The sequence below is a fragment of the Mobula hypostoma genome, chromosome 1 (genome assembly GCF_963921235.1).
Source record: "Mobula hypostoma chromosome 1, sMobHyp1.1, whole genome shotgun sequence".
NCBI classification, from domain to species: domain Eukaryota; kingdom Metazoa; phylum Chordata; class Chondrichthyes; order Myliobatiformes; family Myliobatidae; genus Mobula; species Mobula hypostoma.
Window position 1 is genome coordinate 144,274,730 of NC_086097.1, and position 13,158 is coordinate 144,287,887.

Here is a 13,158-nt window from a genome sequence, read left to right on the forward strand (position 1 = left end):
TTGCATTTTGTGTGTGTTACTTAGATAATCTGCTGTGTTGAAATTTACTCACAAGGACCTTAACAGCTTCACAGTAGTTACATTACTGCAGTTAACCTAATACAGAAAATGTTGGAAACAATCAGTAGGACAATACTCGGTACGGTTGCATACGGGCATCATGGTAGCATAGTGGTTAGCGTAACGCTTTACAGTGCCAGCAACTAGGGTTCAATTCCTGCTGCTGTCTGTAATGAGTTTGTACATTCTCCCCTTGACAGTGTGGATACCCTCCAGGTTCTCCGATTTCCTCCCACATTCCAGAGACGTATGGGTTTGTTGGTAAATTGGTCACATATCAGTAATTGAGCAGTGTGGGCTCATGTGCCAGAAGGGCCTGTTACCATGCTGTATCTCTAAATTAAAAAAAATAAAAGGTCAGGCAGTATTTATGGAAAGAGAAAAGTACGTAATGTTTTAGGAAGAAGACATTTCATCAGAATGAACATTAGACCAAGTGTCTTTGACTTGAAATGATAACTTTGTTTCTCTTTCCATGGATGTTGCCTGGTCTGTTGAGTGTTTCCAACATTTTCTATTTTTTATTTCTGGTTTCCAGCATCTGCTTTTTCACAGGTTATTGCATTTGCTCATTTGGGTCTTGCCATTGTGTTTTAGTTCTTCACCAGCTGTATGTTTAGAATAAAGGACTGTCTCCTTCTAGGATTCCCTTTTAGATTATGAGCAAATACTAATTCCATTCCTTTGATTTAAATGCTGAATGGAGGAGCTTGCAATCCATTTTGTTTATAAGGCACCTTTATTTGCGTTTTGACAGTCATCCCTTGAGGAGGTTTCAATGCCTTGTAAATTATAATCTGGCTCTGTCTTTTTGCAGTCAGGTTCCAAGCTTGAACTGTGTGAAGATTCGGCCAACATTAGTTTTTTTGACTCATTTATTAGTATTTAAAAGGCATTGTCTCCAAAATAAGATCAAAGCTTAGACTTGAAGCTGAGCTGTGGCTTAAGATCTCGATCTTCCAATGCAGCAAGATACTTCAGTTCAGGACTGTCAGCAATCCCTTGGACAGCCTCTTCCTCCTCCTATTTACAGGTATGAACATCATAGATGCGTGTGCACTCTTGGCAGCTCACGTGACAGCACCAGTGGAAGATGCAGTGACACTTCTCTTTGCGTTTCTCAGTCCTCGTATCAAATCCGCGGCCACAGCACAGCAACTCACACCCATCAATTCCGTGCGATGTGATGTTGCACTTTCGGTGCCGCGTACCAAACGAGCCAGTCTCGGGATTGGGGTTGCAGAAGTTGGGTGACAAGTCGTAGTAGATCAAATCTCTCTCTGTTGGAGCTTTGAATAAGGCATACTTGGGGCTAAGGGTCTCGACCCAACCTCTGGATTCCTGGTGTTTCTCCACGATCATCTCGGAGGCACTGTCATATTTGTCTTTTAAGTAATCTCCTATCACCCGGAAGTCAGGCTGCGACCACCAGCAAGTTTTCACCTCACAGCTACCCGATAGTCCGTGACACTTACACTTCAGATGCATGTGGTCCAGAATAGCCTGAGAAAGAAAATGCAACAACACCTCAATGGCTAACATTCAGACAACTGCACACAAACAATCTCAACCCTTCACCTGATTCTAAGCTTGCTTAGTAGATGATGCACTTCACACCTCGATGGAATTGCTAGTCAACACTTCCTAAAAGAGGAAAGACAGTTCCCAGGAAGTTGGAGGTAGGCGAGCTTTCTTCTTCTCCACTATAATCCATGTGCTGTTGAGAGCCTCACATTTCCTGTCATCCCCAAGGTACCGCAACCAAAAATATACATGTTTTGCAAGAAGGGTCATGAGATTAAATCCCACTATGGCAAGCTGGGAAGAGTAGTGATGTGGGGGGGATGGTGAGAGGAACTATTATCCCATAATACTACTACATTTACCTTTCCCTCCAATGGATCTGTCTACACTTACAGCTGCCTTGAAAAAGCAGCCAGCATAATGAATGGACTCCTCTCACCTTGGTGATTCTCTTGTTTCTCCTTTCCCATCCATCAATATAAACAAATATCTGAGAGAACGAGCTACCAGAGTCGGGGACAGCTTTTGTCAGACTCTTAAACTGAGTTCTCATATGCTGCCAGCTGAACTCTGGGTCTCCCCCATCTACCTTGTCATGGCCCTTTCACTTTATCTGTCTGCCTGCACTGCGCCTTCTCTCTAAAGGCTGATTTATGCTTCTGCGTGGTAGCCTATGCCGTAGCCTATGCAAGTGGCCTACACTGTTGTAAGCATTTATACTTGTGCGTTGGTGTGTCTGCGTCACTCTGCAATTCACCACCAAAACGCTAGTTGGTTGTGGGGTTTCTATGCCACTGTATTGAGTTTCTTCATGTTGAAACTCAAACTTCAAACAATGGCAACTGAACCTGAAGGAGGTTGTCCTGAAGTGGCTTGTCCGGCCACTGAGAGACATGGACGAGGAGATACATTTCAAATATTTTTGGATGTTGGCAGGTAGATTTGATGATTTGGTTCATCGTCTCCAACCGCTTATTTCGCATCAGTGTACGCACGGTGTACTCAGAGACTAGCAATCACCATTTGAGTTTTAGCTTCAGGTGGAAGTCAACAGGCTGTAGCAGCTAGCTACAAACTGGCATCAAGCACAGGGTCCTCCATAATTTCGGAGGTCTGTAAAGCTTTATGGAAAACATTGCAGCCAGAGTTCCTTCCCTGCCCTTCAGTCGCCCAATGGGAAGCTATTGCAGCGCAGGAGGAAATGCGATGCTACCAAGTGGACCAATCACAGTTGTTGCAGTCTGCGTCACCACGATACATAGTTACATTTTTGGGGAGGTGCACGTCAGGCTATGGCATAGAAACATAGAAAATAGGTGCAGGAGTAGGCCATTTGGCCCTTCGAGCCTGCACCGCCATTCAGTATGATCATGGCTGATCATCCAACTCAGAACCCTGTACCTGCCTTCTCTCCATAGCCCCTGATCCCTTTAGCCACAAGGGCCATATCTAACTCCCTCTTAAGTATAGCCAATGAACTGGCCTCAACTGTTTCCTGTGGCAGAGAATTCCACAGATTCACCACTCTCTGTGTGAAGAAGTTTTTCCTCATCTCGGTCCTAAAAGTCTTCCCCTTTGTCCTCAAACTGTGACCCCTCATTCTGGACTTCCCCAACATCAGGAACAATCTTCCTATATCTAGCCTGTGCAATCCCTTTAGAATTTTATACATTTCAATAAGATCCCCCCTCAATCTTCTTAATTCCAGAGAGTATAAGCCTAGTCGATCCAGCCTTTCATCATATGAAAGTCCTGCCATCCCAGGAGTCAATCTGGTGAACCTTCTTTGTACTCCCTCTATGGCAAGAATGTCTTTCCTCAGATTAGGGGACCAAAACTGCACACAGTACTCCAGGTGTGGCCTCACCAAGGCCTTGTACAACTGCAGTAGTACCTCCCTGCTTCTGTACTTGAATTCTCTTACTATGAATGCCAGCAGACCATTCGCCTTTTTCACCGCCTGCTATACCTGCATGCCCACTTTCAATGACTGGTGTACAATGACACCCAGGTCTCGGTGCACCTCCCCTTTTCCTAATCGGCCACCATTCAGATAATAATCTGTTTTCCTGTTCTTGACACCAAAGTGGATAACCTCACATTTATCCACATTAAATTGCACCTGGCATGAATTTGCCCACTCACCTAACCTATCCAAGTCACCCTGCATCCTCTTAGCATCCTCCTCACGGCTAACACTGCCACCCAGCTTTGTGTCATCCGCAGACTTGGAGATGCTGCATTTAATTCCCTCGTCTAAGTCATTAATATATATTGTAAACAACTGGGGTCCCAGCACTGAGCCTTGCGGTACCCCACTAGTCACTGCCTGCCATTCTGAAAAGGTCCCGTTTATTCCCCCTCTTTGCTTCCTGTCTGCCAACCGATTCTCTATCCACTTCAATACCATACCCCCAATAGTGTGTGCTTTAAGTTTGCACACTAATCTCCTGTGTGGGACCTTGTCAAAAGCCTTTTGAAAATCCAAATATACCACATCCACTGTTTCTCCCCTATTCACCCTACTAGTTACATCCTCAACAAATTCTATGAGATTTGTCAGACATGATTTTCCTTTCACAGATCCATGCTGACTTTGTCCGATCATTTCACCGCATAGGGTACGGTGTAGGGTACACGGCTATGCCTTACCTACAGCATAGATTTCACTCAGAAGTATAAATTGGCCTTAACTCCAACACTACATTCTGCACTCTGTTTTCTTTTTACTACTTCAGTGTAATTATGTATGATATGATGTTGGGATGGCATGCAAAACAAAAGCTTTTCACTGTCTCTCAGAACATTGAAGAGTAATCAACCAAATGTAATAGGCTCATCTGAGGGATCTGAACTTTCCAATTGTCTAGAACTTTTTTGCAAGACGTCATGCACCTGACTTACAAAGGCTCTGGGGGGAGAATAAGATCATCCATTGTGGTCCACAAAGGCCCATTAACTGCAGCCCACTAACCAGCTATGTTCTTCATCCTTCTGCCCCAAATAGCCCAGTGCTGAAACACAGGGACCATTTGCAGTAGTCCTTTATGTAAAGATAAGTACGTTTGATTTTCCTGATTCATTTATCTTTATGTTTCTAATTCTACCACAGGTCATTTGGATTTATCCTGGGATTTCCATGTCCCCACCCTATATTCTCACCGTAGGGAACACTGACCATGCGTCCGGCTTCATTATTGTGCCGATTCATAGCAGATCGCGCGTCCGGTCTGTTTTCCCGAGCATCCGCGAACTCCCGGGACACCATGCTCCCGAACTCGACATCCTCACTGCAGCCTCCCCACTTCCAGCCTTCCCCCGGCTTGCCCTTGTGGCGGCTATCACAGCCGCAAATGTTTGCGGTGCCCTCGGCGCAAGAGCGAGTGATGGCGAAGGCGACCCCTGCGGAAGCGATGGCGTGAACAAAAGCCGATTCTCTCGTCGCTGAAACAAAGGAACCCAAGATCTTTAATACCAGGTCACAACAGTGTTGGAGAAAATCAAACAATTTAAAAATGGCGTGGATAGTGATTCAAAGGGAAGAGAAATAATGCTGTAAGTGGAAGACAGCAAGTTTTTCAAGGTCTGGAATACTAGGGCTGGACACTGGACAAGTAGAGGTTTGGCACTATTTAGTATCAGAATCAAAATCAGGTTTATTATCATGTTTTATGTGACATGAATTTGATGCTTTGTGGCAATAGTATGGTGCAAAAATATAAAATTATTATAATCAGAATTAGGTTTATTATCATTGATATTGCCATGAAATTTGTAGTTTTGTGGGAGAGGTACAGTAAAATACCTGACAATTATTACAAATTACAATAAGAATTTGTAAAGCAAGTAAATAAATAATGTAAAATGGAGCATAGTGAGGAGGTGTTCATGGGTTCGTGGACTATTGAGAAATCCAATGGAAGAAGTTGTTCCTAAAAGACTGAATATACAGCTTCAGGCTCCTGCACCTGGTCCCTGATGGTAGTAATGGGAAGAGTGTGTAACCTAGAAAGTGAGTGTCCTTCATAGTGGATGCTGCCTTGCTAAGGCATTACCTGTTGAATATGTCCTTGATGGTAAGGAAGCTAGTGCCCATGATGGAGCTGACTGTATTATAGACAATAGATGCAGGAGTAGGCCATTCGGCCCTTCGAGCCAGCACCACTATTCACTGTGATCATGGCTGATCATCCACAATCAGTATCCATTTCCTGCCTTATCCCCATAACCTTCGATTCCACTATCTTTAAGAGCTCTATCCATCTCTTTTTTGAAAGCATCCAGAGACTTGGCCTCCACAGCCTTCTGGGGCAGAGCATTCCATATATCCACCACTCTCTGGGTGGAAAACGTTTTTCCTCAACTCCGTTCTAAATGGCCTACCCCTTATTCTTAAACTGTGGCCTCTGGTTCTGGACTCACCCATCAGCAGGAACATGCTTCCTGCCTGCAGTGTGTCCAATCCCTTAATAATCTTATATGTTTCAATAAGATCCCCTCTCAGCCTTCTAAGTTCCAGAGTATACAAGCCCAGTCGCTCCAATATTTCGACATATGACAGTCCCGCCATCCCGGGAATTAACCTTGTGAACCTACGCTGCACTCCCTCAATAGCAATAGCACTCCCTCAATAGTATTCATGAGTTTTCATGGATGGGGAAATGACAATTACACTTGATTTGAATTGAATTGGTCAGTTAGGTAGAAAAGCGGCAAATGGAATTTACTGTAAAAAAGTGTGAGCCAAGGTATCTAAGCAGGTACTTTAAGGCAAGAATTATACAATAAATTGAAGGATAGTGAAAGGTGTGGAGCAACAGAGGAATCTTTTAGTACCCATGCGTGGATTCTTGAAGTTAGAAGGGGAGGCCAATAAGATGGCTAAAGGCCGACTTTTAAATTAGTTTTTGTTCATAGAACAACTAACAGGGAGATTATTTTAGATGTGCATACAACACTATTAAGATCACAGTCTGAGTATTGCATGCAATTCTGGTGATCACATCCAGAAGATACAATCGTGATATTGGCAGATGAAATGTTTTAGCTTTATGAAATGATTGGATTTGTTGGGATTGTTTTCTTTGAACAGAAGTTTTTGAGGGACGACAACTGAAGCATATAAAAATGAGGGAGCTACTACTAGGAATGATCTATTTCCTTTAATGTGGAAATTGAACTTTAGGGCAACATAGTGGTGCAGCTGGTAGAACTGCTGTCTCCCAGCTCCAGCTACATGGGCTCATTGACACTTGTGTTTCATCCATGTGGAGTTTGCCTATTCTCCTCATGGGACCTCATGGGTTTCATTCAGGTGCTCCAGTTTCCTCCTGAAGCCTGGGGGTTGGTAGATTAATTGGACATTCTAATACCGTCCCAGTGTGGTAGAACGTAGGGAGAATAAAATAGGATTTGTATGGAATTAGTGCAAATGGGTGGTTGATATGTGTCACAGACTCATTGGGCTGGAGGACCTGTTTCTATTCTCTCTCACTCTACAACTGTAACAGAGAGGTCCAGAGTCTTAAACTTTAAGTCATTTACAGGAGGGTTAGAGATGAAATGAGGATCTTTTTTTACATCTGGATGTTAGCAGATATCTGGATCTCACTGCCTGAAAGGATGTTAGGAGTTGAAACCCTGGACACATTTAAATCATACTTGGCTGCATACAAACACTGCAACCTGATAGCCCAGCGGACCATGCGCTGGAAGATAGGAGTAGGCTGGGCAGCTCCCTTTGGATCTTCATTGGACTTGAGAAACTCAGTTACAGAGAAAGGTTGAATAGATTAGGACTTTATTCCCTGGAGCATAGAAGAATGAGGGGAGATTTGATAGAGGTATATAAAATTATGATGGGTATAGATAGAGTGAATGCAAGCAGGCTTTTTCCACTGAGGCAAGGGGAGAAAAAAAACAGAGGACATGGGTTAAGGGTGAGGGGGGAAAGTTTAGAGGGAACATTGGGGGGGGCTTCTTCACACAAAGAGTGGTGGGAGTACGGAATGAGCTGCCAGACGAAGTGGTAAATGTGGGTTCTTTTTTATCATTTAAGAATAAATTGGACAGATACATGGATGGGAGGTGTATGGAGGGATATGATCCGTGTGCAGGTCGGTGGGACTAGGCAGAAAATAGTTCAGCACAGCCAAGAAGGGCCAAAAGGCCTGTTTCTGTGCTGTAGTTTTTCTATGGTTTCTATGGTTCCTATAATGAGCTGAATGATCTGCTATGTTCCATGCCTTCATCTGTGATTTTGTTCAGATGATACAAAATTTGGACATGTGGTTGTGAGTGAGGAAGAAAGCTGTTAAAATAGTTGATTAGCCATGAGAGTAGAAAAGTGTAACATTTAATTTATTTCAGAGAAATATAAGGGAATAGATTTAGGGAAAATGAGCACAGTCAGGGAATTTGTGATACTGTATATGATTGAATATTAAAAAAGCTAGAGGAATAGTAGCTCTTGAAGTACATGTTCACAGCTTCCAAAGACTGCAAATGTTATATAGATTACTTCCTCTAATAACTGAAGTATAGAACAAATTAGATAACACAGTATAACATTTAGATCATCACAGTAAAGATAGGATATTTTAGCATTGAAAAGAATTCAGAGAAATTTAAGAAGAGATAAATAAATGTGAAAAATATAGCAATTTGGAAAAGTTGGTAGGTTGAGTTATATGTTGTATAGTGAAGGTTTAATCCAAATATATATCATGTTCATATAATCCAAAGAGCTTTAAGTGGAGCAGAGAGATCACTGGCCCAAAGGAGTAGATTTACGGTAATTGTTAGAACACCCAGTTAAGAAATTGATTTTTTTTTAAATCTGGAAATTTATTGGACTCACTGCTGAAGGAAATATGGAGGTTGAGCATCTCATTCTGATTAAAAATTATTTTGTTATTGCCTTTGTTGTTGTAATATATACAGCTACAGAAAATGTAATGAACAATGGGATCTGATTCGATGGGTATTTTCCCCAATCAGCTGAGATAGACAGGGCAGGTTTCTTCAAGGTTGTAAATAGCTATGATTGTACATTTCCTATGTGGTGCAACAACAGTTACTACTTTATAATTCAATTTTGCCAACCTGTGAGTTTCTTCTTAAGTCAAATCCAGTGCTATCAGCAAAATTATGTTCAAGAATACCCAGAATGAACCCATAAAAAGTGAATGTGACTTTGGGAACTTACAACATAAGGACAATTAATTTATCAAAGTGAATTGTCTCATTACTGAAGAAGCTCAATCACTAATCAGTCAAATTCTCTTCTGCTGTGGCATGTTCATGGAATTATACAGTAGGTACAGTATACCTGTTAATGAGGCCTCTCAGAACAACTTGGCACCTCAGAATTCAGTGAATTGATCAAAATGACTTCAGTTCTGATCTCTATTTCACCATGCCAGATAAAATTCAAAGCAACCTGCTTAGTCATTCGGACATTGTTTCATGGGATAGCTAATGATCAAATGAAATCTTCTGTGGCACTGAGCAGTGTCAAAAAGATTGGTTAAATTTACCATCCTTCTACAAAAACAACCTGCCCGAATTTCCATTTACAGCATTTGATTCATAACTGGCTCTGTAGGCCAGTGTTTGAGGGTAACCTTCCAACTCATTCCAAGCTTCGTGTCATTAAATTCTTGCTACTTCTGTATTAAACTTGTTCTTCCTGATCCTGAACCCAAACTCAAGGGATTATCTGAAAACACCATTCCACAATTATTTTCTTTATTCCCTTCAAGTTCCCCCTGTTATACCCCACTTGAGACCATAAATCCCTAACTTGTTAAATAGATTGCCTTTATTGTTCTCCTCTGTGCTCCTCTTTAGCACATAATAAGCTCTTTCTGCTATGCAGTGTCCTAATTTGACCTCATCAGCATTGAGCCCAACTGATCTGGTATTATTACCTTAGTTCTTTACTGCCAGACAGGATGCTAGAAACTCTTATACCTCTTTCAACATCTTTGAGATATGTTAGTAGAATGCTTATGCCTTTTATTTCTACATTATTCTACTCCACGTGCCTTCATTCAAGGTTTGAACATTATTGTAATCCCACCAAACAGAATTGAATGGCAGTTCTCTCTTTGCTTTCTTCGAGAGGCAGGTTTAAACAATTTATGTAATCCTTGTAATTTAAGGCCCAATTATTCTAGACACCTGAACTGCATCCACACCAACGACAATATATCTTTCCTTTGGTGCTCAAAATTGAGCGCAGCTGCTCAGACAGGATCTGTCCAAGACTCTGTACCTCTGAATCTTCCTCCTTTGTGTATTCCTTGGTATAAGTACCAACATTCATTAACCCTTTTTTAAAGTTGCCTGCAAATTTTAAATGATTTATTTGCTTGGACTCCCAAATCTCATCTAATTTCTTGCTATTTAGAAAGTATTTTTTTTCTTTTAGATGAAAAATAAATGGCATCATTTTTACTCTCACTGAACATTACTTGATGAATATTTTCTCCAGCTCACTTAATCTGCATTTTTCATTTACTCCATTTGTAGTGTTCTGCTCTCATTTATAGTCTTATTATTGCCGCAAATTCTGTCCTATTTGGATATTAAACTCTTTCATCCCTTTGTTTAAATTATTAATAAAAAGAGTTGAAGACCAAAATAGATTAATGGGTTTCATTTGGCTTCACACCACACTGTTAAGCATACCCAAATCCTATTTAGACAATAGACAATAGGTGCAGAAGTAGACCATTAGGCCCTTTGAGCCTGCACCGCCATTCTGAGATCATGGCTGATCATCTACTATCAATACCTGGTTCCTGCCTTGTCCCCATAACCCTTGATTCCCCTATCCATAAGATACCTATCTAGCTTCTTCTTGAAAGCATCCAGAGAATTGGCCTCCACTGCCTTCTGAGGCAGCGCGTTCCACACCTCCACAACTCTCTGGGAGAAGAAGTTCCTCCTCAACTTTGTCCTAAATGACCTACCCCTTATTCTTAAACCATGCCCTCTGGTACTGGACTCTCCCAGCATCTGGAACATATTTCCTGCCTCTATCTTGTCTGATCCCTTAATAATCTTATATGTCTCAATCAGATTCCCCCTCAATCTCCTTAATTCCAGCATGTACAAGCCCAGTCTCTCTAACCTCTCTGCGTAAGACAGTCCGGACATCCCAGGAATTAACCTAGTGAACCTACGCTGCACCTCCTCCACAGCCAGGATGTCCTTCCTTAACCCTGGAGACCAAAACTGCACACAATACTCCAGGTGTGGTCTCACCAGGGCCCTGTACAAATGCAAAAGGATTTCCTTGCTCTTGTACTCAATTCCCTTGGTAATAAAGGCCAACATTCCATTAGCCTTCTTCACTGCCTGCTGCACTTGCTCACTCACCTTCAGAGACTGATGAACAAGATCTCTTAGACTCCTAGATCCTTTGTATTTCTCCCTTACCCAACTCCACACCATTCAGATAATAATCTGCCTTCCCGTTCTTGCTCCCAAAGTGAATAACCTCACACTTATTCACATTAAACGCCATCTGCCAAGTTTCTGCCCACTCACCCAGCCTATCCAAGTCACCTTGAATTCTCCTAACATCCTCATCACATGTCACACTGCCACCCTGCTTAGTATCATCAGCAAACTTGCTGATGTTATTCACAATGCCTTCCTCTAAATCATTGACGTAAATTGTAAACAGCTGAGGTCCCAATACCGAGCCCAGTGGCACCCCACTAGTCACCATCTGCCATTCCGAGAAACCCCCATTCACTGCTACCCTTTGCTTTCCATCTGCCAACCAGTTTTCTATCCATGTCAATATCCTCCCCCCAATGCCATGTGCTCTGATTTTACCCACCAATCTCCTATGTGGTACCTTATCAAATGCCTTCTGAAAGTCAAGGTACACCACATCCACTGGATCTCCCGTGTCTATCTTCCTGGTTACATTCTCAAAAAACTCCAATAGATTAGTCAAGCATGATTTGCCCTTGGTAAATCCATGCTGGCTTGGCCCAATCCTATCACTGCTATCAAGATATGCCGCTATTTCATCTTTAATAATGGACTCTAGCATCTTCCCCACTACTGATGTTAGGCTAACAGGGCGATAGTTCTCTGTTTTCTCCCTCCTTCCTTTCTTAAAAAGTGGGATAACATTAGCCATTCGCCAATCCTCAGGAACTGATCCTGAATCTAAGGAACATTGGAAAATGATCACCAATGCATCTGCAATTTCCAGAGCCACCTCCTTTAGTACTCTAGGATGCAGACCATCTGGACCTGGGGATTTGTTAGCCTTCAGTTCCATCAGACTACTCATCACCGTTTCCTTCCTAATGTCAATCTGTTTCAGTTCCTCTGTTACCCTACGTCCTTGGTCCATCCATACATCTGGGAGATTGCTTGTGTCTTCCCTAGTGAAGACAGATTCAACGTACTTATTAAATTCGTCTGCCATTTCTCTGTTTCCCACAACAATTTCTCCCAATTCATTCTTCAAGGGCCCAAAATTGTTCTTAACTATCTTCCTTCTCTTCACATACCTAAAAAAACTTTTGCTATCCTCCTTTATATTCCTAGCTAGCTTGCATTCATACCTCATTTTTTCTCCCCGTATAGCCTTTTTAGTTAAGTTCTGTTGCTCCTTAAAAATTTCCCAATCATCCATCTTCCCACTCACCTTAGCTCTGTTATACTTTTTTTAATGCTATGCTATCTCTGACTTCCTTTGTCAACCACTGTGGCCACTTTCCCCCCTTTGAATCCTTCCTTCTCCAGGGTATGAACTGATTTTGCACCTTGTGCACTATTCCCAAGAATACCTGCCATTGCTGTTCCACTGTCTTTTCTGCTAGGATATCCGACCAGTCAACTTTGGCCAGCTCCTCCCTCATGGCTCCATAGTCTCCTTTGTCCAACTGCAATACTGACACTTCTGATCTGCCCTTATCCCTCTCAACTTGCAGATAAAAACTTACCATATTATGGTCACTACCTCCTAATGGCTCTTTTACTTCAAGATCACTTATCAAATCCTGTTCATTGCACAACACTAAATCCAGAATAGCCTTATACCTTGTCGGCTCCCGTACAAGCTGCTCCAAAAATGCATCCCGTAGGCACTCTACAAACTCCCTATCCTGGGGTCCAGTACCAACCTGATTTTCCCAGTTCACCTGCATGTTGAAATCCCCCATAGCTACTGCAACATTTCCTTTGCCACATGCCATTGTTAACTCCCTATTCAACTTGCACCCAATATCCATGCTACTGTTTGGGGGCCTGTAGATAACACCTATTAGGGTCTTTTTGCCCTTCCTGTTCCTCAGTTCTATCCACACTGACTCTACTTCTCCTGATTCTATGTCCCCACCTTGCAAGGGACTGAATCTCATTCCTCACCAACAAGGCCATCCCACCCCCTCTGCCCACCTTTCTGTCCCTTCGATAGCACGTATACCCTTGTACATTCAATTTCCAGGTCCGATCCCCCTGCAGCCATGTCTCCGTTATCCCAGCAACATCATAGTTACCCATTCGCACCTGAGCTTCAAGCTCATCCGCCTTATTTCT

At 42.4% G+C, this 13,158-nt stretch overlaps 1 protein-coding gene across 1 annotated transcript in view; it reads right to left on the bottom strand.

The window, feature by feature from the left end:
• Positions 1-290: 290 nt before the first annotated feature.
• wnt3a (wingless-type MMTV integration site family, member 3A) overlaps positions 291-13,158 on the bottom strand; it is an 81,311-nt gene continuing 68,443 nt past the window's right edge. Inside the window, exons 3-4 of the mRNA XM_063040396.1 lie at positions 4,763-5,028; positions 291-1,563 (exon numbers count right to left, since the gene is read on the bottom strand). Coding sequence (XP_062896466.1) covers positions 1,084-1,563; positions 4,763-5,028 — 746 coding nt within the window. The 3' untranslated portion in view covers positions 291-1,083. The remainder of the gene's footprint in view (positions 1,564-4,762; positions 5,029-13,158) is intronic.